Raw genomic sequence first — 22,130 nt, forward strand, 5'->3', positions numbered from 1 at the left:
ACTCGACTTAGGATAAAACTCCCTGCCAGTCCCTGATTCATTCAGGGCTCTGTTTGCTTGGTGGTATGTGGGTACCCTGATGAGATATTCAATAAACATCTATTGCCAAGTAGACAAATACAACTTAAGAGATATACAACACACTTTATTTTAATCATCTATGTTCATTTTATGTGTTTAAGAAAACTATTATGTTTTAGAAGCTGCTTCTATACTTAGGTTAAGACCATGCCATTGGGTGACTGAAGTTTGGGAAACAGATATAAAATATGTCACTTACATAGGAAGATATAACCTTGCTAATCCATCATGAGAAATAGTGCATGAACAATGCTTCCAAATTTGGGTCATTCCAACCACCCATATTCAAAGGTGTCCCCTGTGAGATGTCTGTTTGGGAAGCACAAGGAGCTGAGCTGTGCCAACGGCTTCCCTGGGGATAAGGAATGCCAACAGAGACAGAATCCACCCTGGTCCTGTAACTATGGGCTCTCACCAACTCTGTTTGGGTTCATGACCAGGTCTTTAAATTATATGCCCAGAAAATTAGTAGGTTCAAACAAAAAGAAGACCCTGAGTGCCTCTGCTGAGTAAAGATTGCATGAGAAAGAGGTTATGCCAGCTGAATACAATCTTCCTGTGTGCCACTTTAAGAAAAGGTCAAATTAATTTCAAGTCATTAGCAGAAAGGCAGCCTTGAGGCACAGATCAGCTCAGGAAATACAAATGCCAGAGTTAGGTCAGATGCAGCAGAGTCGGGAGCTGATTTTTAAGAGGAGAGAACTTCATGATTAAGTTTCTTAAGAATTGATTACTGAAAAGAGCCCTTCTTATTTTGACCTCCATAGGCATAGACTCAAGAAGCCAGATTTCTGGTATATTTTCTTTTATGCCATTTCTATGTTTAATTATGTGAAAGGATATAGTGTGCCTCAGCCATGACCCAGCATTTGAAATTAGTTTCTTTAAAATCTACTGAGTGTTCACAAATGCACACGCACATGTGCGCACACACATGTCCTATGTTCTGACAGTGAACATGTCTAAGGCTACATCTTGGTTTCTAATACCATTCTCCAGTGAATCGGAACCCCTTGGAGAAATGGCTAATTTAGGACACAAACAGGAAATATATGAACCTGGTATATTTCAGGAAGAAAATGACATATACACTGTCACACACCAACTAATGAGTAGATGTCAAAGGTACAGGGGAGTCTATTAAAAGAACTCCCAACCACCAAAGCAGGAGAAGTTTGATCAAAATACATTTTAAAAAGAGTATTGGATTGCAACCTAAGTATAAAATCAATACTCATAGCACCTTACTGACATGAATAAATTATTAAATACATAAATAAATAGGAAGAGTTGACAAATATCATATGCCCCCAGAGTCACTTATGCAGCTACTTGCTCCTCAAGGAGGGAAGCATCACTTCCCCCTCCTTAAGTGGGGGCTGTGCACTGACCAGCATTTAATGACACCTCCTGAAAGCCATCAGTCACCAAGAACAAGGAAAGCCTAAGAAACTGTCACAAGCAAGAGGAACCTAAGGGGATGTGAGACTCAGTGGAGTGCAGAGTCCTAGAAGGTCTCCTAGGACAGAAGAAAGACATCAGGAGAGAGCTTCGGAAATCTGATAAGCCTGGGTTTTAGGTAATAGCAATGCCTCAATATTAATTCATGAATTATAACGAACATAGTCATCATGTCAGATGTTAACACAAGGGAACTGTCCACAGGAACTCTGCACTATCTTTGCCATTTTTTTTTTTTTTTTTGTAAATTTAAAACTTCTCCTTTATAAAAACTGCTCTTACATCAAAGCTTATTTCTATCAGTCTAGCAAGAGGAGTCTCTGGGTGGGGTGAGAGGTGGAATCAACTTTTATTCTATTTGCCCCAGATCTCCAGTGGGAGGGTTTCCAAAGACGTAGTCTTTTACCCATTTATAGGGAGCGCGCACCGTGCATCTCAGTGGGCTGGATATTGTCCCCCAAAGGGGTAAAACTTGGCACTCAGGAAGCGGGTGGGACTTCTCGGTATCACAGTCAATGTGTCCCTCCAACACTCAACAGGAGTCAAGGAAGGCCTTATTCCTTAGTGTTCAATTCTCTTGTTAGGGAGAAATTAAATTTTAATTTTAAATAACGTGATTTCTCTTTAGGCAGGCAACTGTGACAAATAGTTGTAAAACACTTGTTCCACCACCAGGACACATGCCTGATGTGTGCAGCACAAGACACAGGAGCACCAGGAGCACAGCCAACCACACAGAAGGAGAAACTCCCCACGCACCCCTGCCCTGGGTAAGTCACGGCTGCTGATGGCCCTGTACACAGCTGCCATCTTTAACACGACGTTGCACACTTGGCTGCTCTCGTGAGAGGTCTGAAAATATTGTCTTATCTCTAAAGGAAAGAATTGGGGGACTTTAAAAAAAATATCTTGAAATTTTGGTTGAACAAAAACATCATCATCACGAGGTCACTGAGCAGCTGCGGGGGAACAGGGCCTGCTGATTACACTGCAACTTCGTGGCTTCATTGGCCTTCATGTGACATGAAGCTATGAAACACACAGTGACACATGTTAAATCTCTTCGGGGAAGATGAGCTCTTTAGTTGAAAGTCAAATTTTGGAATCAAAATCCTTTCTAGAAGTTCTATTTTCTTTGAAATGACCTCAATTCCCTAAATCTCTCTCTCCTACTAAACGATGTCAGGCTGAAAAGGAAAATCTATATTCTGAAATTAAATATAATCTATATGTGTGTGCGCCCGCGTGTAAAAAATCTGTTACAAACGTTGTGCAAATGTAAATGTGAATGGCATGGGAAAGGGGGTGGGGTTTACGTGGCAATGTTCTGCACATTCTCTGTAACTTTTCAGAAAATCTGAATCTGTTCTAAAATAAGTGGCTCATGTTTTAAGATCACGTATCTCTCGGTGCTCACGGAAGTGCACTACAGTCTGTGAGCTTCTCAAGCGTGAGACTGGGGCTCGCCCACCCCCGGGTCATGGGAACTTGACTCAGGCTCTGGGACAGAGCAGCATCCATGTGTCCTTGGACAAGGGAAATACAGAAAACAGACTTCACCCTGGTTCTTTTCTCCTGCCATCAAGAAACCATTCCCTACACGTCAGTCAAACATGCAAAGTGTTTCCCAAGGACGATTAAAAAAACAAAAAACAAAACTGTAATCTCTAAACAATGCAGGCTACTCTGTCACCTAATATTGCCCAAATATGTTTAGGCATTTTTAAAAAAGACACAGTTCTGTTACGATGTTAGAGGTCTATGCAGGAGCAGAAAAAGATGGAGCTGATTCAATAAAGAATTTTTTTTAAAAAAATGGAAACACCCCAGGCCCCCACAGGAAGACATGGAGAGCCTCCTGCTGTGGACCCCACTGTGACCAGCACAATTCCTTGGCCTGCTTCCCCCTCTTTGTGGGCTGGACAGAAAGGAAGAGGGAACAGGGCAGACCCTGGCAGGGAGCTGGGCTGGAGCAGTCAGGTCTTGAAGAACGCCAGACCTCCCAGCTGCGGGGGGAGACGGACAGGGAGCGCCCAGAGGAGAGCTCAGTCTGTCCTCTGACCCCTGACCTCGCCGTCTGGAGTCGAAAGCTACATGCTAGTCCTGGCACCATGCACAGGGAAAGAGAGCTAAGGGTTCTGAGAGGCAGCAGAGCCACAAGGGAAGAACAGGAGACTGTGGGGTCTGATGAGCAGGGTGCTCACACGGGCGTCCCCTCCACGCACTTCAGGGACCTCATCTGCAGGTGTGGCAAGAATGTCCACCTCCAAGGTGGCAGGGTGGATCCAGAGAGACGGAGGGCTGGGTGTGGCTCAGTGGGGGAGGCTTGTCTACATGCATGAATGAGGCCAGGGTTCCATCCTCAGCACCAAGACAAAAAAAGGGGGAGCAGGGGAGAAATGAGGGCACAGAGCTCCGGCCTCTGGCCTGGGGAGAACACCTCCTGGCCGGGGAGCAGAAATAGAAGCCAATAAGGACAGCGTTGAGCTGGGGGATCCTGCCAGAGTGCTGAGTCCCAAGCAGCCTGCGGGGCTAAGGCTGCAGCAAAGGAAACTGATCTTCAAAATACCGCCGTTAGCACCTTTCCTCCAAGTCCAACACGGCCATTGCTTTTCTCCTGAGCAGGGAAGCATGTGTGCTGGGTTGAGCAGAGTCTAGCCTCTTTTTGAGGCTGTGCCATATCATGATACCCAACAGGAAGAACCAGCGTTGCTCTGAGGAGTGAGAAGCTCATCCCATGCAGGCAGGAGGACCCGCAGACACCGCAGAGGCTGCTCTCCCCTGGCACACACTCTGGTCGCGAGCTGGGGGGAGACGCCAGAGGTCGTGTTCACTTATACCATTTACATGGTCTTTCTGTGGCATCTATTTCCACACGTCTACAGGCTGAATGTGCGAGAGGTAAATGTGCACATAGTAGGACTGTACATCACAGAGATGTGTCTGACTTGCTAAAGAAGGTACAGGAAGGACAGCCTCGGCCACGAGGTCAGGAGGCAGGACAGAGTTCCCAAGACCAAGTGCTGTGTAAGCTGGGACTTCAGGAATGAGTAAGACTTGGGGGTCAGAAGAACACAGGGACATGGTGTGTCTGGGCAGTATGGTGCCACTCACACGTGGCATGGCAGAGAGGTGGGAGGTGCTTCAGACCCAGGACAGCCAGGCCTGCGAAGCACCGTGTCATCGTGCTAAAGAACTGGCTGTGAGGGCAGACATCATGGTAGCTTCTGAAGGTTTCGAAAGCAGGAGCGGGACCTGCCTCGGCAGTGTTCTAGACAGAGCATCACCTCCTCCTATGGAATGGCGTGGGCAGCACCGGGCATGGAGCACACGGGCACGTCAGCAGAGCCAGGCCAGAGTCAGTTGCTGCCTCCAACTGTATGACTCAAGGACAGACTCAGGCTATAACCCAAAACACATGAGAGGAAATGAGAGAGAACGGGGTCTCCACTGGGGTCATCCCACCATCCATCACGGTTTGACACGTCTTCCTGGTTCTAGGCTTGAGGTTTTTCAAGATTGGAGAATGGTCCCTAAAGGCATTTTAAACTTCCACTATCACTTCGCATTCAGGTGGTAAGGTTCCATTCCCAGCGGAATTTTGAAGCCATTGTTTCATCTTGTTCTGACAATGACCCTTGGAAGAGGGAAGGCAGATAAGCTTATCACCAGGCTACAGGCCACAGCCGTGCAGACAGGAGGCGGGGGCCTTCCTGTGGGCACAGGCCACGTCCCTTCCCTTCCCTCCACTCTTTCAACTAAGTTCTCAGTGGCAGTGACGGCTTGAGACCTAGTCCAGACACACTAATGTCCCACCCAGATCTGTTTCAATCCCAGACTTGAGAGGGGGCGGGAGGCCCAACAGCACCTTTGTCTAAATCCCTGGGTCAAGGTGGCCAGCCCTCCAGGGCCAGATGCAGGCTCACCTCCCCAAGTGCTTCTGGACCTTGTGTGCTCATTAAAACCACCTGGGGGGGCTGGGGTTGTGGCTCAGTGGTAGAGCGCCCGTGTCGCACATGTGAGACCCTGGGTTCAATCCTCAGCACCACATAAAAATAAACAAACAAAATAAAGATATTGTGCCCAGGTATAACTAAAAACATTAAGGAAGAAAAAACACCTGGGGCATTTTTTTTAAGGGAAGATACCTGGGTCCTCCCCAAGACTGATTAAATGAACTCTCAAAGAACGGACACTGAACACCGATAGTTATCAACATTTCCAGGTGATTCTAATGTGCAGCCAAATTGAGAGCCAGTGTGTATGGCAAATTAACAGTGTAGTGAGAACCAAATTAAACTAGGGGTTCTTTCCCTCTGAGGATATCTATGACCGCAGTCCCTCCCTCCCAGGTAGCCAGGGCCAAAACCCAGGGTTTGTCTTCAATGTCGCTACCATACTGGCAAATCTAATTGACCCTTCCTCCTAAATACATCCCCAGTCTGACTGATGACCACCCTCCTTATTTCCATCCAGGGACCCACGTGTGAGTCTTTGTGCATAGTAAGAGTCGGGACAAAGCAGCTTTGGACAAATGGTCAAAGTTCACAGACTATAAGGGTGGCTCCTAGGATGTTGGAAAGTTCGTGGAAAGGGATGCAGACCAGAACCTGGGTTGGTGGGCAGGTGGGGCAGTGGTTAGACCATAAAGTTAAGTCCCTTTACGCCAAGACTCGAGTTTGCTTCATGCAAAGTTCACCTCTGAAGGGGAAGCAGATGGTGATGAGTTAGATCCTTGTAGGAAACTGTTTGGGCAATTTATCTGGAGGGAGCCCAAGCTGGAATCTGAATCTCCTTCTCTAGTGCCCAAGCTCTGGTGGCCTTCCCATGAGGCACTTGCTCTCTGCACTGAACGCCTGATGGCCATGAGGACAGAAGAGATGCTAAGAGTTAGACGTGTCTAGCTGGAGGCTGGGGCAGGATGGTCACAAGTTTGAAGCCAGTCTGGGCAACTCAGCAAGTCCCCGTGTCAAAATTAAAAAAAAAAAAAAAAATATATATATATATATATATATATATATATATAAAAAGGGCTGGGGATGGAGCTTGGTGATAGGAATTCCTGGGTTCCCTCCTGAGTACGAGAGAGAGAGAGAGAGAGACAGAGAGAGAGAGAGAGAGAGAGAGAGAGAGAGAGAGAGAGAGAGAGAATATGAACAGAAACTCCTTTTACTGTTATGAATTCTCCATGTGTCCACTCCAGGGAAGAATAATTACAAAAAAAATAACATCAACGTATGGTAAGTCCCATCAAATCATGATGCAAATATTTAACTGCCAGAGAAAGAGGGCTACGGTTTGTCACTTTCTCAGGACAAGTGTGTTTTGTCCAGGCAAGGTCACTGCACAGCCCGCACCGTGGCTGCTTCTTCCCAGGCCTGTCTGCCTGTGGGCATGATGTTCACGTTGCCGACGTGCTCAGCTCCCCAGCTCCTTGCACACCAGCCACTCACACACCACCCCTCTCAGGCAGCTCTCTCAATCTCCTGAAAAAAGTGAACATCTTACCATCGTCTTTCCTGGTGTCCCTCCCCTATTGGCTCCTAGAATAACCCGCTGTGTCTTTCTCAACACTTACCACAACCTGGAAGTGAGGTGCAGGGGGCGGAGGAGTTCCGCCTCCCTCACTGACTGCGCGCCCAGCCCCTGGCACGTCAGAGGCCCTCTGTTAAATGTGGCTAGACAGCAAGAAGCTGGGGAGCAAGACGTAGATCCAAAGTCTGTTTACTGCAGTTAGACAGGCAGTTGTGCCGCAAAATACTCATCAACGTGAGTACACTTTGTCTCTAAGAAGATACTCGGCGTTGACATAAATGAAAACTGAAATCTTGACTGTTTGACAGTAAGGACAGACGCACACACATACACCACTAGCCGGATCTTTAATCCACACTCATAGGCATCCTCTCCATGGAGAATCCTGGCAAACACACATGCACATGCTAACAGGCCACTTACACGCACTCTGACTCACGCAGGGTTTGGGCAGTTGTCCACCAAGTGTGAGCACACACAGTGATTACAGAGCCAGCACAGATGTCACGAACTGCCTGTTGAGCTGAGCCCGGTGGTATCACAACAAAAGCTAAAACCGACCCTTCTAGGTCCCCCTTCTCTTAAATAACACCAGCACCCTGGAACTGTTCCAGTGCATTTATTTTACGACCTGTGTGGTTCTAATTCTGAGGAAAATCCCAGAGGAGCTGGGGCATCTACCCAACAATAATGGCTTTCCTACTTTTCTACAAGATGGTGCTTCTGACCTGTGATCATCAGCTAGGAAGGAAGCATAGCCAGCAGAGGATGTACCAACCCTCCTCCTGCTGCCGGGTGGGCGGGTCGGAAACCAGAGCAAAGCAGAACTGGTCCATGCCAGTGGCAACCCACAGTCCTCAGCAACTCATTCCCTGATGCCCCTGAGATAGGGTTGCCAGATAAAAGACAGGGCACCCAGTGCCATCTGCATTTCAGATGGACAATGCCGGGCAAAAATACTTCAACATACGTATGTCCCAAATGTTACAGAGAATAGACTTATGCTAAAAAAAATTCATTGTTTATCTGAAATCTAAATTTATCCGGCATTCTGTGCTTTTATTCACAAAATCTAGCAACTCTACCGAGGGAAAATCTCTGTGACGGCTTCTGCCACCCAAGAAACTTTAGACTGTTCTTTATTTTCCTATTATTAGTACCTACAAATATTTCAAGTAGACATACGTTCTCTATCAAACGGGATACTCATCTTTTCTCTCTATCACATTGTTTCTAATTTTGCTGACTAACAGTAAGATGTTACTATCTTCACTATCTTGAACTTTTCTCCCAAGAAACATCACCAATCCTACCATGATGGACTTGTCCTTTGCATATTCTGTTTGCAACAATCTCCATGAAACAGAAATGTTTAAAGAAAGTGCAGATTTGGCATTGGGACCCTTTAGTCAAACCACCCACCTTTCTTAAGATCCTTTCTAATACAAGCTCTCTAGAAAGTGAACGGATGATTGGAATCATCCTATCTTAACTCAAGAGAGTGCTGGGCCTGCAACCACTCCAGAAAGCTACCTAGGATTTTCACACTCCTGACTGCTCTTTTAAAAAAATCTGTTTTCTATCATGAAAAATGATCTAAAAATAGTTCCAATAACACGAGGATAAAACCATCTGTCTGATCTCTCCAAAAAGCTCATATTTCTATAGATTTTATCACTTTCCAACTGTTCCTACAAGTTCTGAAATGTAAGAAAGTCATGCCAATTTGGCAGATAATGCTCACTGAAATACTGAATTTAATCACTGATATTCCAATTATTTCATATTATTCTTTTGTATCATAGAAGGTGCAAATCAAACATGTCAAAATAAAAGAAAATGTAGACTCCATTAAAACTCATTACACGTCTTGTAAGTTGCATGAAAAACATTTGTACCAATAATCAATTGAAAAAGTGAGAAGCTGATTAAATAGACAAGAATCTTAAAACACTTGTCAAGTAAACTAAACATGGAATTTTTAATATCTAGTAATGTAATCCTTGATGTTTGCTTGAAAAATAAATTTCAATAGATGTTAGGTCACTCATTAGAACTGTCACATCAAAATTGGGTTCCATTTTATCTTTTTGGAGACTAAAGCTTTCATTCTATACAGTGAGGATTGAAATGGGGAAAGGCAAACTTGAATCAAAGAACTTCAGCGTAGTCAATGCGATCTGAAAACTTCCACAGTCTCAAAGATTGGGAAAAACCAAAGCAAAAGCAGCTGACCTTCACACCGTCGCTCTTGACCGGGATCCCAAGGTCTCCATTCAGAAGAAAGGCACTGGCGACTTCATAGGCTCCTTCCTGGTCCCAGAGGCTCACCCCTGAATCAAAAGAAAAGCAGCCCATGTTTTATTCTCCCAGGAGCAGGCTGGCATCACAGACTTATTTCGTAAAAAACACAGTGGAAATATCTGGAAGTTGAATAAGTACAGGGAGACACGGTAATCCATTAAATCATGGTAGGTGTTAGAACTGATGAATTCTCTGTCCATTTAACCAAGAAAATACCATACCTTAAAAAAAACAAATTTCATGTTGTCCTTCCAGACCTACAATATGTGCTGGGCTATTATCGCGGTCCAAGTGTTTAGGTCAGTCCTTCAACAAACAACAAAACTGCGCGAGCAGTGACTTCTTAAAATGATGAATTAACGTCTTACCTAAGAGCAGCTCTCTATTAAAAGTCTCCAGGCTTTAGCTGTATTAAGGCTAAATCCATTTACTTAAGTCCCAGTGAATCTGTTAAACACAATGCCAAAGCTCCTTTCCATACTTACGAAGTCTAATTTTATGAGCTTCACTAAGTGACTCTATAGACAAAATTAATTTGCCAGTTCAGACTGACTAGACTGGTTTATGTTTTAAAAAAAGTCAAGTCTTTCAATAAACTCTTAGGTGCTCTTGTTTCTTTGGGTCCTGTCACACCAGTTAATAGACCGACACAGGTTCAATTCAACCCCATTTCCATAAACAATCCTAATGGAAAGTATAACATTTTTCTCTTCTGGAGAGTATATCACTTTCCTAACAAGTACCGTCACTTCTCGGGCCTGCTCCCCTATGAGGTCATGCCCCTGCTATGCAGTGCAGCCGCGGTATGGCCCCCAAGGTAAAGGATGGGACCAGAGCCCCTCACATGGTATTCCCATTTCTTCATCCAGGACTCATAATTTTCAGACCTGAGTCATAATAGCACAGTTTTAAGTTACTAAAGAGTTCACATTTATTGGGCACAAATGGTATTGAAATTTTAATCCTAGACATTTTACAATTCCCCCAATACTTTTAAATCCACACCATGTTATCATTCTCGAAGTGGAAGTCTGCAGCTATAGTCAGGTTACAAAAGGATCGCCACCACAGTATTTACTGTCTGATGCAGCCTTTCCAGAAAATTCTCAAGCTGGTCGGTCAGAAGGCATTTCTAAACTCCTAGTCTTTGTGGACGGAGGGAACAGGGATGAACTGAAAGTCAGGCACACAGTGGAGGCAGAGGAATGAGCTGGTCTTTCAGCCATATGGGGAGGCTGGGGAGAGAGGACCATGGTCACAGGTGGATACGGAGGATGGTGAACAGTGCTCAGGGCTGGGACAGTGGATCCTCAGGGATAACTGTGTGCAAGAGATGAGGATCTAAAGTGCCACCAGACAGGGCTGGCTCCAGCAGGTGACACCTGTAGACACCACAGAGTTCTGCCTGGAGGAGAAAGAATGGGCCCTCTGGGTGGAAGACATCAGAAGCCCTTCCTCTCAGGAGACCTGGAATCAAGGCCCCTCCTCCCAGGCCTGAGCTGGAGACTCAAAGCCCCACAGGTAGTGGGACGGGGCTTTGCAGTAAGTGGCCCCATCTACTCTTGGCCCCCTGTTTGCTCACTCACCCACTCAGCAGGCAGGATGGCCTGCTTCAGGACTGCAGGCTCTGCTGAGGCTTCCCTCAGAACACCCATTATTGCTGCTTTGGACCAGCGCCTCCCCTGCTACCCGGCCAGCCTCTTCTGTAGGCTTAACCCACGGTGACCCTCATCTCCTAGCCACCCCTGGATACTCAGCTTTCTCAGGCCTGTGCATCCAAGACAGGGACACAGACAAGCTGTCCCCGTGACTGATATCCTTGTATCGGGTCAGAGACAACTAAATAAGCACAAATGGAGCATCCCTAAACCAGAAATATGAAATCCAAAATGATCCAAAATATGACACTTTTTGAGCCTGAAATGACACAAGTGGAAAATTCCACACCTGACCTCATGTGACAGCTCATGGTCAAAATGTAGGTGCACTAAAAATGTTTGTAAGGTAAGTTGTTTGTACTAGGCTACCAATATAAAGTGTATATGAAGTATGAATTAATTTTGTGTTTAGGCTTCATTCCTATCCCCAAGATACTTCATTATGAAGATGCAAATATCCCCACATCCACAAAACTTCTAAAAAATCCCAAACCCAAATGCTTCTTGTCCCAGGGGACCAGAAAAAGGACAGTCAACCAGCAATACATTTCAGAGCAGCCAGTGCTATGGAAGGGCAGGATGGTGTGAGAGGCTCCATACTTGAGACTCTCTGGCAAATCTAAATCATGTTAAGATAAAAAATTAATAAGAAATGGAGCAGAACAGGAGAGTGGTGGAGAATGGTCCTCTTGGTGGAGAAACCAGGAAGACCCTTGCTTTTGGTTGCGGATGGGGAGCACGTGAACTAAGACCTGAGGAGAACCACCCGGCCCCCTGGAGCCATGGGAAGGGCCATCAGCTGAAGGAGGCGGAGTTTTGCCTTCTCCTGCAATGAGGCAGAGTGTATGTGGCAAGCCCTGGAGATGGCCCATGGGATGTGCACAAGAGTACAGATCAGGCCCAAGGGCATTGCTCTCAAGGATTTGCCAGCACCTGGTCTCTTGCTTAGGACCCCGTGGGATTCACATGTGAGAGTGGTTTGGATTGTGTTGTGCAGCTGCTGAAGAGTCACACCACAGAGTGCAAAGTGCAACTAGATGCACTTATCAGAAAGCTCCATGGAATTCAAACTGGGTTAAAGCTGCTTTGAAATAGCAGCAACCACACAGTGAGCAGTGCAGATCCATCGGGACTCCCATCAACCACTGAGAACCACACCCTGCGCCCAGAGTGGCCATAGCATCTCACAAAGAAACTAGCTGAGTGACAAGCTACTCCTGGCAGTTCCGGGCTTGCAGCGGGAGTAAGTTGTTAGTTAACTGCTAATCCAGTGTCCAGGGATTTGTCAAATTGAGTGGAGGAAGAGATCTAAATGCAGCCAGGGTAGGACAGCAGGTTTCCAAGGACACCCCAGCCACTACACTGAAGGGTGACAGATGTCACCCCAGGACTCATTCTTAGAGGAAAGGTCTTTGCATCCTCCAGAACTCCCCTGGAAAGCTGCAGCAGGAGGAAGGACATGGAGCACGAACCCGGGGCGCCCGCGCAAGCTCCTGGTCCGCACCCATGCTGTGAAGGAAATGGAGGCAGCAACCCCACAGCTTGACTTTGGGGACACTAGGGAAACTTGGTGGAGCTTGATTTGGTCAGGCTGAGGCTGCACAAACCCTATGTTAAGAACATTCTGAATCCTCAGGACCCATTCATTCAAGGCAAAATACTGCAACCCCTGAGCATTTCCCTGTTCACCTACATATTCCAGCCTCTGAATCCCAGAGAAGCCCCTCTGGGCTCAAATGTGTTCCTCAAAGAGGCTTTATTTCTAAGTATTCCTAGGAGAATCTGAAGGCAGACTGGGCCAGCCCTTGTGGGACATTGTGCAACCCTTTTAAGAAATTGAGAAACTGCACTATTTGCTGAGCACAGTACTTATTATCTATGAACATGGATAATGAAGCCATCTCTCAGCTTTTTAATTGGTTGCGCAACATCCCCCCAGCAGTGTCTGCAGTCAGAGACTGTTTCTTAAGCATTTTGCTTATGTATTTATACACTGGTATTTCTTTTAGATAATGCAAATAAAATTTTTATTTGTGCTGCATGGATAGACAGAATAAATTCTGCACAGCTGTGAGATATCAGAAAGTAGTTTATGGAGTGATCTTGTTGACAAACCATAAAAGCAGGTCTTGAATGACATGCACATTCAAAAATACGACCTTATAAAATACTCAGTTTGCATACATTTTGTTTTTTATAATATATATTTAGGCACCAATGAAACTCACGGTTATCTAAATAAGAAATGTGGACAGCTTATCCTGGGGAGGGACCTGCCACTCTAGCTGCCGGGTTACCCAGGACTGCTCTCTGTGTTGATAAGGTGGCCAGTCTGTACTAGCCTCGCAGGGGGAAGAGCATAGGAGATATTTTGATTTTAAACACAAGTATCATCTGTGACCACCAGCTCCACTGTCCCACTGGGTGCTTTGCTCAACTCTTCATCTGAGCTTGTCATTAAGACTTCAGGCTAATTGAGAGATAGTTATAGTCATAGTTGCTCAGGGGAGCAGCTTTTGGTGATGGCTCTGATGTTTATGGAAAATATGACAAAGACTCCCCCCCCAAAGGAAGCCCCTCAAAGAGTCACTCAGAACCTGGATGCCCAATGGGTTCTGTCCCAACCCAGCCCCAGCCACTCTGCTCCAGCTAGTTCATGAAGGGAAGCATGGCAGGAAGCAGGGAAAAGTCCACAGCACCCCGATGCCCACCTAAGGGCTTCAGTTCACCAGAGATGGAGACTGGCAGAGCGGTTCTAAGATATACATGGTGAACCAGGAACATCTTGGAGCCGTGAGACCCGGCCCGGTCCCGACTCCTTCACTCATTGCCTTCCACCAATGTTTGCCTGGGAGGTTGGAAACTTCGGGGTTCCATTCTCTCTCCCCTTATGATTCTCGTTGAGTTAAACACACCCCCATAAAGCCAGCATGCAAAGGGCCTTCTAAAGGCAGAGTACATGAAATCAGCCCAGGGTATCAGAATCCAGCCAAGCTCCTGCACTTGGAGGCAATGTGTGTGGGACTATTGTTGGGAAAACCAGGAATTCCTGGGTTTAGGTGCAACCCCACGGGCCATCAAAAAGACAAACTCCTGATGAGAATATTGTTGTGCTGTCAGGGGAAATCATTCCCAGCACCAACATAAACCTTAGAGAGAGAATTCATCAAAGATGCCAGAAGTGGACTGAGATGATTTTTTTTTTAATCTAATGGAAAAAAGTTGAAGCAGCCATTTAGACCTGCAAAAGAAGCCAGTGTCCAGGCCTCAGAAACTCATTTACCTAAACGAAACCACATAGAATTGACGGAGCCATCCGGTTTCAGGGTAACCTAGTGGCAATGCACCCATAGAGGCAAAATTGTGCCTGGTTCCAAGTCACATCATCCGTTTCAACCTGTAGTGACATTCTCCCTTCTTTCCTACACATCCCCTAAGTGGAAATTAGTGAAGCAATTTGGAAATAGCACAGCTCAGGAATTCCCCAAAAGAATCAAAGGCAAAAGTTAACCTGAAAAGAGTAATTGCACCCTGGAGAAACCTGGCCAGCCCGGCTTCAGCCAGGTGGTCAAGGCCATCAGCCATGACGAAGCTCATGGAGGGCATATGCTATTGACATGCGTGGTGAGAACGATACTTTAAGCCTGTGATCTTCCTCCTTAGGACCTGTAACCCAGTCTAACCATGAGATAAGCCCCCCAAGGGATGCACCCCACCACACCTCCAGCGGGTCCTCTTCAAAACTGTCATTGTCATCAGAAACCAGGACAGTCTGAGATGCTGTCACAGCTGAGAGGAGCCAAAGGAGATGTGACAGCTAAATACAGTGTGGGACCCTGGATGGGACGGAGGAGCAGAAAAAGCACATTAGGTAAAACCAAGGAAACACGAATGGATTGTGACCCTGGCGTGAGATAGGAGGCCACATTTGTTCATTAGCTGTAACAAATGTAAAGTGTGGAGAGGAAGGAAATGGGATATGGGGTATCTAGATAGCTCAGTGTCTCTGTAAATCAAAAACTGTTCTAAAAATATAGTTCATTAATTTTCCAAATTGAACAACCATGTCACTCCGGAGCAGTTTGGTGGCAACAGGCTTAGAGATGGCAGGTGGTCACTGGGCTCCGAGTGTCCGCACGCCATAAGCTCCTCACCCCACCTCCACATTGCTGGGTTCAGTGGCCGCCGTCAGGCTGGGAGGCTGCACGACAGGTTTCCCAGTGGGTGGAAGGACAGAGGTGGGTGAAGACAGTCGCTCCTTAAGCAACTGGAAGACCCTTCCCCGCACTCCAATGCCCACTAGAGAACAGAGAAGCCACAAGCTGAGAGAGACAAGATCCAGGGCTCTGGGGCAGTAGAGAAGTGAACAGGAGAACTGCCACTTGGCTTGGGGAGGTGACACCAAGTGACTGTCACAGAACTATATTGGTAAAACTGTGTTGAAATAGAGCCCAGAATCTCCCAGAGCCAAGGCTGAAGCTTCTGCACAGGGCACCATCATGATGCAGCTCTGGGAGGAGAAATGGCCGTAAACTTCTGAGTCAAAGGCTACGTCCTGCACCCAATGCACACTGAATGGTATGTGGCCTGGGGCAGGTGACTTGCATTTCTGAATGCTTTGATACTTTGAATCAAGAGATTCTATGGACCACCAGAGAGTGCTGGGCAAGAGGACCAAGTTAGATCATAGATGCAAAAGTGTACCTATCATTTTGTTCAGCTTTATGCTTTGCTTTTTAAGACCCGAGTCTGAAAAAACCAACCAACAAACAAACCAAAATGCTATTGTTGGTTTTCTTTGAGCGTTGGGGCCGTGAATTCATTGTTTTTCTTCTCCATGTTTGTATTTTTCTGATTTTTCTATAATCAGCACTTATTACTTTTATTATGGAAAAAATAAATTTAAAAAAAATAATTCCTCTGGACTCATGACTACAAACCAACAGTTTTCCTGGCATTTCAGCCACATAGCCATGGGCATGCCAAGGACAGAGCCCATTTGGAAATAAAAAGCAATCAAGTACCGTAGAACAATGACAATTTTGAAAAGATGTTTTATATGTCATTTGGAAATTCAAAGAAAGCTAGTTATAGTTTCCCATAAATGTTTCAAATGGATTCATAGCCCAAGCAAAAGTCGTCTCTAGCACACATAAACATCACTTTCCCTGCCTGTGGTGTCTCCCTGTGTGGGAGCGAGACCATTTACAACATTCACTTACATTAACACACAATTGACTCCCCCTTTGCTGGTCCGTGGAAGCAAATGCAAATCCTATTTTTCAAACCGGGAGACTAAAATATAGAGTCGTACGAGTTTTTCTCCAAGTTGCCAATGATACAGATCAGAATTAATGGCAAAACCTGAACCATTTGCATTTCCAAAGGCACTATGGCTTTGTCCTTTGGAGGAACAGTTTGTTCATTTGTAACACTTTGGGGGCAGGGAGCGGGGGATATCAGAATTCTTCAAGGCTTACTTTGCAGGAAACGACGTAAAGAGAAAAACTGAACTGCTAAAATTTGTGTCCTATGAACAATTTGGGAATGAGAACAACAAAAGAACAAGAATGAGACCTAGTTTATCCCCTTCTAGCTTATATCCATACTTAGCATTAAACGAAACTAAGTAACAACGAGAAAGATGTCACTCTGCCTCTAAGCCCTGGCTCCACCTAAGAGCGCTGACATCCTTGGTGGGTCGTGGGGCATCTTTGACCATATTTACCAAAGCCCACGCCTGCTTCAGCAGCACTCCGCCATTCTGGTTTTCTTCAATTCTCTGGCCAGATTTTACCTTCTGCACTTGAACATCCCCAGCCACAGCTCCCGGTCCTCTTCCCCTCTGTCCTCCTAGTTCCCCAGGGAACTCATTAATTCTCGAGCTGATATACTCTGAATCAGTATTTTTCCATCTGGCCCTGGCCCCGGCACGGTCTGAACTCTGGTCTCTACTGACTGTTAATTTCAGGGTCTGCTCATCATCACCGCCTCCAATCAACATGTTCCAAGATCAAAGCTTCTCCTCTCCATCCTCCAGCCCAATGCTGTCCATCCCACGTCTCGTCAGTGCCACCACCGGTCAGCATCCCTTGTAAGCCACCTGGCTGGGTGACTTCTCTGACACAGTCTTGGTTTCACTGTTTCAAGTCCAAAACACTTGAATCGGGTGACCAGTGCTTTATTTTGCTCTTTTGTTTTCTAAAAACTCTCCCACTTCTTAAGTGAACCCTTCTCGAGAGTCTCAACACCTGCCGCCTCTCCCATCTGCAATCTTGGAGGAGGGGACAGTGTGAAGGGAATAAGGTCTGTGGCAGGGTCCTCCATCAGGAGAGCAGGCGCAGGAAGCACAGAGAGTTCCAGAAGCAGAAAGGAGGCCCATGTAACCAACACGGGGCCAGCGTGAGGGTAGGTGCAGAGAGTCTGGTGCAGAAGCACAGAGACACAGGCCCAGGTGGCGGCAGGCCTCCCAAGGCAGGGCTGGGATTTTGAGTGCCGTGAAGCCCTCCTAAGGAGGTGAGCAGGGTAATTCTGACTCATACTGGAAACATTCTCTGCTCAGAAGGAGCACGTGGAGCTTGGAGAAGAAAGGAGGGAACGCCTCATGGCTCAGAAATCCAGTGCTGAGCAGATTGCAGAATCAATACTCATCAATGACAACGGTGAACGCTAAGGAAGCAATCGCCAAGCAGCAGGCCCCATTTTGATCCTTTATAAGCTCAGCTCGTCTAAGCCTGACAGTAATGCTATCATACTTGCCCTCCTCCGATAGATGGCAAAACTGAGGACCAAAGCAGTTAAGCTCCTTGCCTAGGGGCACACAGGCATGGCCAGGCGAGAGGCCAACCCACACAGCCAAGTTCTAGATCTGAGTTCCTAGTCATGCTACTGCTCGCCCCGGCCAGGAGACACTGGGAATAAAACTCAGACTTCTCCCCGAGTCCTGCAAGTTTTGGAAACTTAGTTCCTGACAGTGCTCAATCTGCTGTACTCATACTGACCACCTCCTGACCCCTCGATGTGCCCAGCTATAACCAACCTTAGGTCCTTCATATTTGCTCTTCCTGTAACCAGAAGACTCCATGCTCAAACCTTCCCGTGAGCTCCCCTGCCCTGTAGCCCCTCTCTGGCCCAAGCTGCCGCCCGCCCATCACCCTATTCTGTTCCTCCACACCTCTTCTCACCATCTGAGGTTTTCTTGTTTATCCCTGTCTGTCTCCACCACCTTCCAATCAAGACGGGCAATACCAAGGGGCAGGAGCCTGGACCCGTGACCCAGGTACAGACAGGTACTTGTCCACTGAAACACTGTCCAACAAATTTCATGATGATATGGATGGGAGCCCAGGACTCGCTCCTCATCTTTGAAGTTCTGACGGGGGATTTTCAGCCCAGCCAGCAATGTCTGGTCTCTTGCAGGTTATCCTGCAGACCATATCCACGTGAGCCTTATTTACAATCCCGAATTCCAACGGACTTCTTTCTTTTTTTTTTTTCTTTTTTTGAACTTCTTTTTGTTTTTTGGTTTTTTTTTTTAAAGATCGAGAGAGAGAATTTTAATATTTATTTTTTAGTTTTTCGGCGGACATAACATCTTTGTTTGTATGTGGTGCTGAGGATCGAACTCGGGCCGCACGCATGCCAGGCGAGTGCGCTACCACTTGAGCCACATCCCCAGCCCCAACGGACTTATTTCTAATGAGAACGAATTGCCATGTCAACCGGAGCCCTCATCTAAAACATTTTGCTCATTATCTACCCAGCAGGAAAGCTTCCTTGAGAAACCAAATTAGGATCAGAACAGGAAACTGAGCGACCATAACAGAAACTGCATCATGGTGGCCAGAGAGCTCCTTCTGTGCTCAAGGGTGGTCACCTGCCTCACTGGCCAGGGGGGAGCCAAACCCAGCAAGCAGGCCAAAAGTCGAGAGCATGGGCGGATTATTTGAATTTTAAACTCACACTCTGTGAGTTTCTGAAGGCTAGCTTGCAAATATTTTTTTATTATTATTGTTTTGTCACCCAAACTGGCCTTGAAGTCAAGATCTTCCTGCCTCAGCCTCCTGTTAAAATGCTCACTAACTCATAATGTAGTGATTCTCATGCCATCATTTGGACCCTTTCATTTTCTTTATGAGAAAAATGCACTTAGACCTCTAACTCGGGTAATAGTTTTCTGGACATGGTCTTCTGGGAAAGTCAACCTAGAATTCCAAGAGACAGAGCAGGTGTGGGTCCTCCTGTGCTCCAGCTACAGGCACCTTCCCGTCCTTGCTTTCCATCTGATGAACTCTCAGTAGGGATGCTGTGGCTCGGCTGGGATGGGTGGGGACCTGGATGAGGTGGAGAGTAAGGTGGGACTGGACGCAGAGAGAGCAGGACGTGCCTACGTCCCAGCAACCAGGCAGCGAGACTCTCTGGAGATAGATGCTGACTTGACTTTAACCTTTAGTTTTCTAGTTGTTGACTTTGGTCATTGAATTTGGGAAACCCAAATGGGAAATCCTCATTTATATAACCAAATAGGATAGCCCCAACTATTACAGTATACAGTTAGAGTCCTGAGTTTAGAGAAGTTTTAATCCTGTTCCATTTGGCAGACATTCATCAGGCATACAGATTGATTTCTCAGCAGTTGTAAGAGTTTTTATTAGAGATTCTCACACCCTCAGGTTTTGTGACTAAACAGTGCGCTTCGAATCCTGCTTCATCTTACATGGGGAAAGCCAAAGAGAGGAAAAATACTGGTTCCATTTAGGAACTTTTAACAACTCCTCCCAAGGATACCCAGCTTTGTTTTGACCCACTCTCACAATCAAGGGACTCGGCCATCCTATGGGATCAAGAGGATTTGAGGGCTGAAAGTCACTGCCTGGGTTAAACTGCACACGAATGGATGCGTTAATTGTTCTAAATGGGTTTTCAACTCTCTGTAAAATTAGCACTGATGTGTCAGCCAAGTGTTACGGGCTGTGAGTGGGGTGCTGGCAGTGCTGGGGACCGGCTCTGTTTTTTTTCTTCCCTCGGCCTCTGATGGCGCAGTGCAGCCCAGTTAAGTCCACAGGAGGAGTTACGGTTCTCCGTGGCCTCCCTTGAATACCGCAGGGGTGGTGGGAGGCTCCATCCTCCTTTGTGGGATCTGAGGTGTGACTGGACACAGGTAGGCTGACAGCTTAGTAGCCAACTATGACGTAGAGAGCGCCCACATTTGAACATTATAAGGGAACCCCCCCTGTTTGTATGAATGAGCAGTTATTGATCTCTTAAGTGGAACTATTTCATATGTTATCATAACAGTCATTTCTTATTTCTTAATTTGGGGATTACCTGCTCATATCTATTTACTATTTTCTTTTCTTTGGTGCTGGGCAATTGGTTTGCTCCTGAGCCACCTCCCCAGCACTTACTGACTTTTTTTAACTGGGCTATTTTTTCTGATTTTATATGAAACTCTATGTGACCAGGACGTGCAACAGGCTATCTCCAAAACACAAACACTTGCTGGATCACCCTGAGCCCTCACCTGAGCCTCCTGCCCACCCGTGGTTCCCCCTCTGCTGTTCAGAGATGGGTTCAACTATTGTCCACAGGCAGTAAAAGCTCTTCCAGACTCCCGGACAGCCCAGAACAGCTTCAGCCTCTGCCTTTCACCACGGGCGGGGCCCTTCTGATGCACGCAGTGGCACACAGCTTGGCCCCTGGGGGGTGGGGAGTGGATGGGGACGGCTTGCAGAAGGGCTGTCTCAACACTGGTGCAGGCGGTGCTCAGGTAGAGTCGGCATCACGCAGAGCAGACGGACACCTGGTCTGGGCCTCCCTTGCCTGCTAGCTCCTGCCTGCTGGCTGCTGGGTGGACAGAATCACCTTCAGGGAACAAAGGGTCTAGTGGGTAGATGGGGTGGAGGGCACCCTGTTGGCTCCATGCAGCCAGGTTGTCCTGGAGGCTGCAAAAAAGCTGGGGTCGCACCTGACTTTGAGCTGGTACTGTTCACATCATGGGGGCAGGGAGGCAGAGAAGGCTGCTGAACAGGGGGGTCACCTAAGGACATCCCCCCAGTCACCCATCCTGTCCACTCACTGCCTACCCAAGGTGGAAACATGACCAGAGGGGGAACATGAGAAAATGGATGTGCACAGAGAGAAGGGAAGTACCCAAGAGCAACCAACCAGCACAGTCGAGGTGGCCCTATCTGAGGCTGCACCTGGTTCCTGGTTCCACAAGAGGCCCACAGAGGCTTCCTCTGCCTGCACACCCCAGGGCCCTCCAAACTCGCCTAGGCCATCATGAGGGATTTTGTGTGACAGGCACTGTTCAGGCTGTGGTGCACAAGCTGGGATCCAGCGGAAGTCACCTGATTTAGAAAATAAGAACATAGCTCTGCCAGTGAAGTCTGAATTTCAGATTAACACCGAATAATTCTTTAGTATAAATATATCCCATGTGATATCCGTTGTTTATCCCAAGTTCAGATTAAACTGGGAGTCCTCTCTGTTTTCTTGGGCAACCCTAGACTCCGGCTGCCTGGAAGAGTTCATGGGCCCAGGAAGCCAAAGAAAAGTCTCAATTATTCCTCAGAAAAATGTTCTAGTTTCCGATCTTATAGTTAGCACCGGGATGCCTTACGCTTGATTATTCTCTGTCAATTCAGAGGACATGACAATTTCTATAACACAGAATTTGGAACCAAATAAACTGGTGATATTTGAAGGGGGAGGAAAAGGGATTCGCGCATAGTGATGAGCACACCTCCCTGCAACCGGATCCGCTTAGTCTCCCAGCTTCTCCAGCCCAACGGCTGGAAGACAAGTCACACACAAAAGTGTTTCATTCAAGGCTCACATGACGCCATCCATCACCAAAGCACATGTCTGGCACGCACTGAAAGCCAAACGCAGTCTAACAAATATTTCAAAACTGAATTTATATCTTTCTAACACATGGTTTATATACGGATGTAATACCTAGAGAGCTTTGCAGTTCTCAAATAATATCCTGGCTAAACTACAAATGATGTCTGCAGCAGACCACAATACCAAAATTATTTGCTTTTAAAACATGTTAAAGAAAGCTAAATTTCTGAGGGGCTGCTG

At 46.6% G+C, this 22,130-nt stretch overlaps 1 protein-coding gene across 1 annotated transcript in view; it reads right to left on the reverse strand.

Moving 5' to 3' along the window:
• Adam12 (ADAM metallopeptidase domain 12) overlaps nt 1–22,130 on the reverse strand; it is a 326,149-nt gene that overhangs the window by 257,557 nt on the left and 46,462 nt on the right. Inside the window, exon 2 of the mRNA XM_046448791.2 lies at nt 9,313–9,410. Within this exon, the coding sequence (XP_046304747.1) occupies nt 9,313–9,410 (98 nt within the window). The remainder of the gene's footprint in view (nt 1–9,312; nt 9,411–22,130) is intronic.

The sequence above is a fragment of the Marmota monax genome, unplaced genomic scaffold (assembly GCF_021218885.2).
Source record: "Marmota monax isolate L192 unplaced genomic scaffold, Marmota_monax_Labrador192_F-V1.1 WCK01_AAM20220418_F8-fsc00076, whole genome shotgun sequence".
NCBI lineage: Eukaryota > Metazoa > Chordata > Mammalia > Rodentia > Sciuridae > Marmota > Marmota monax.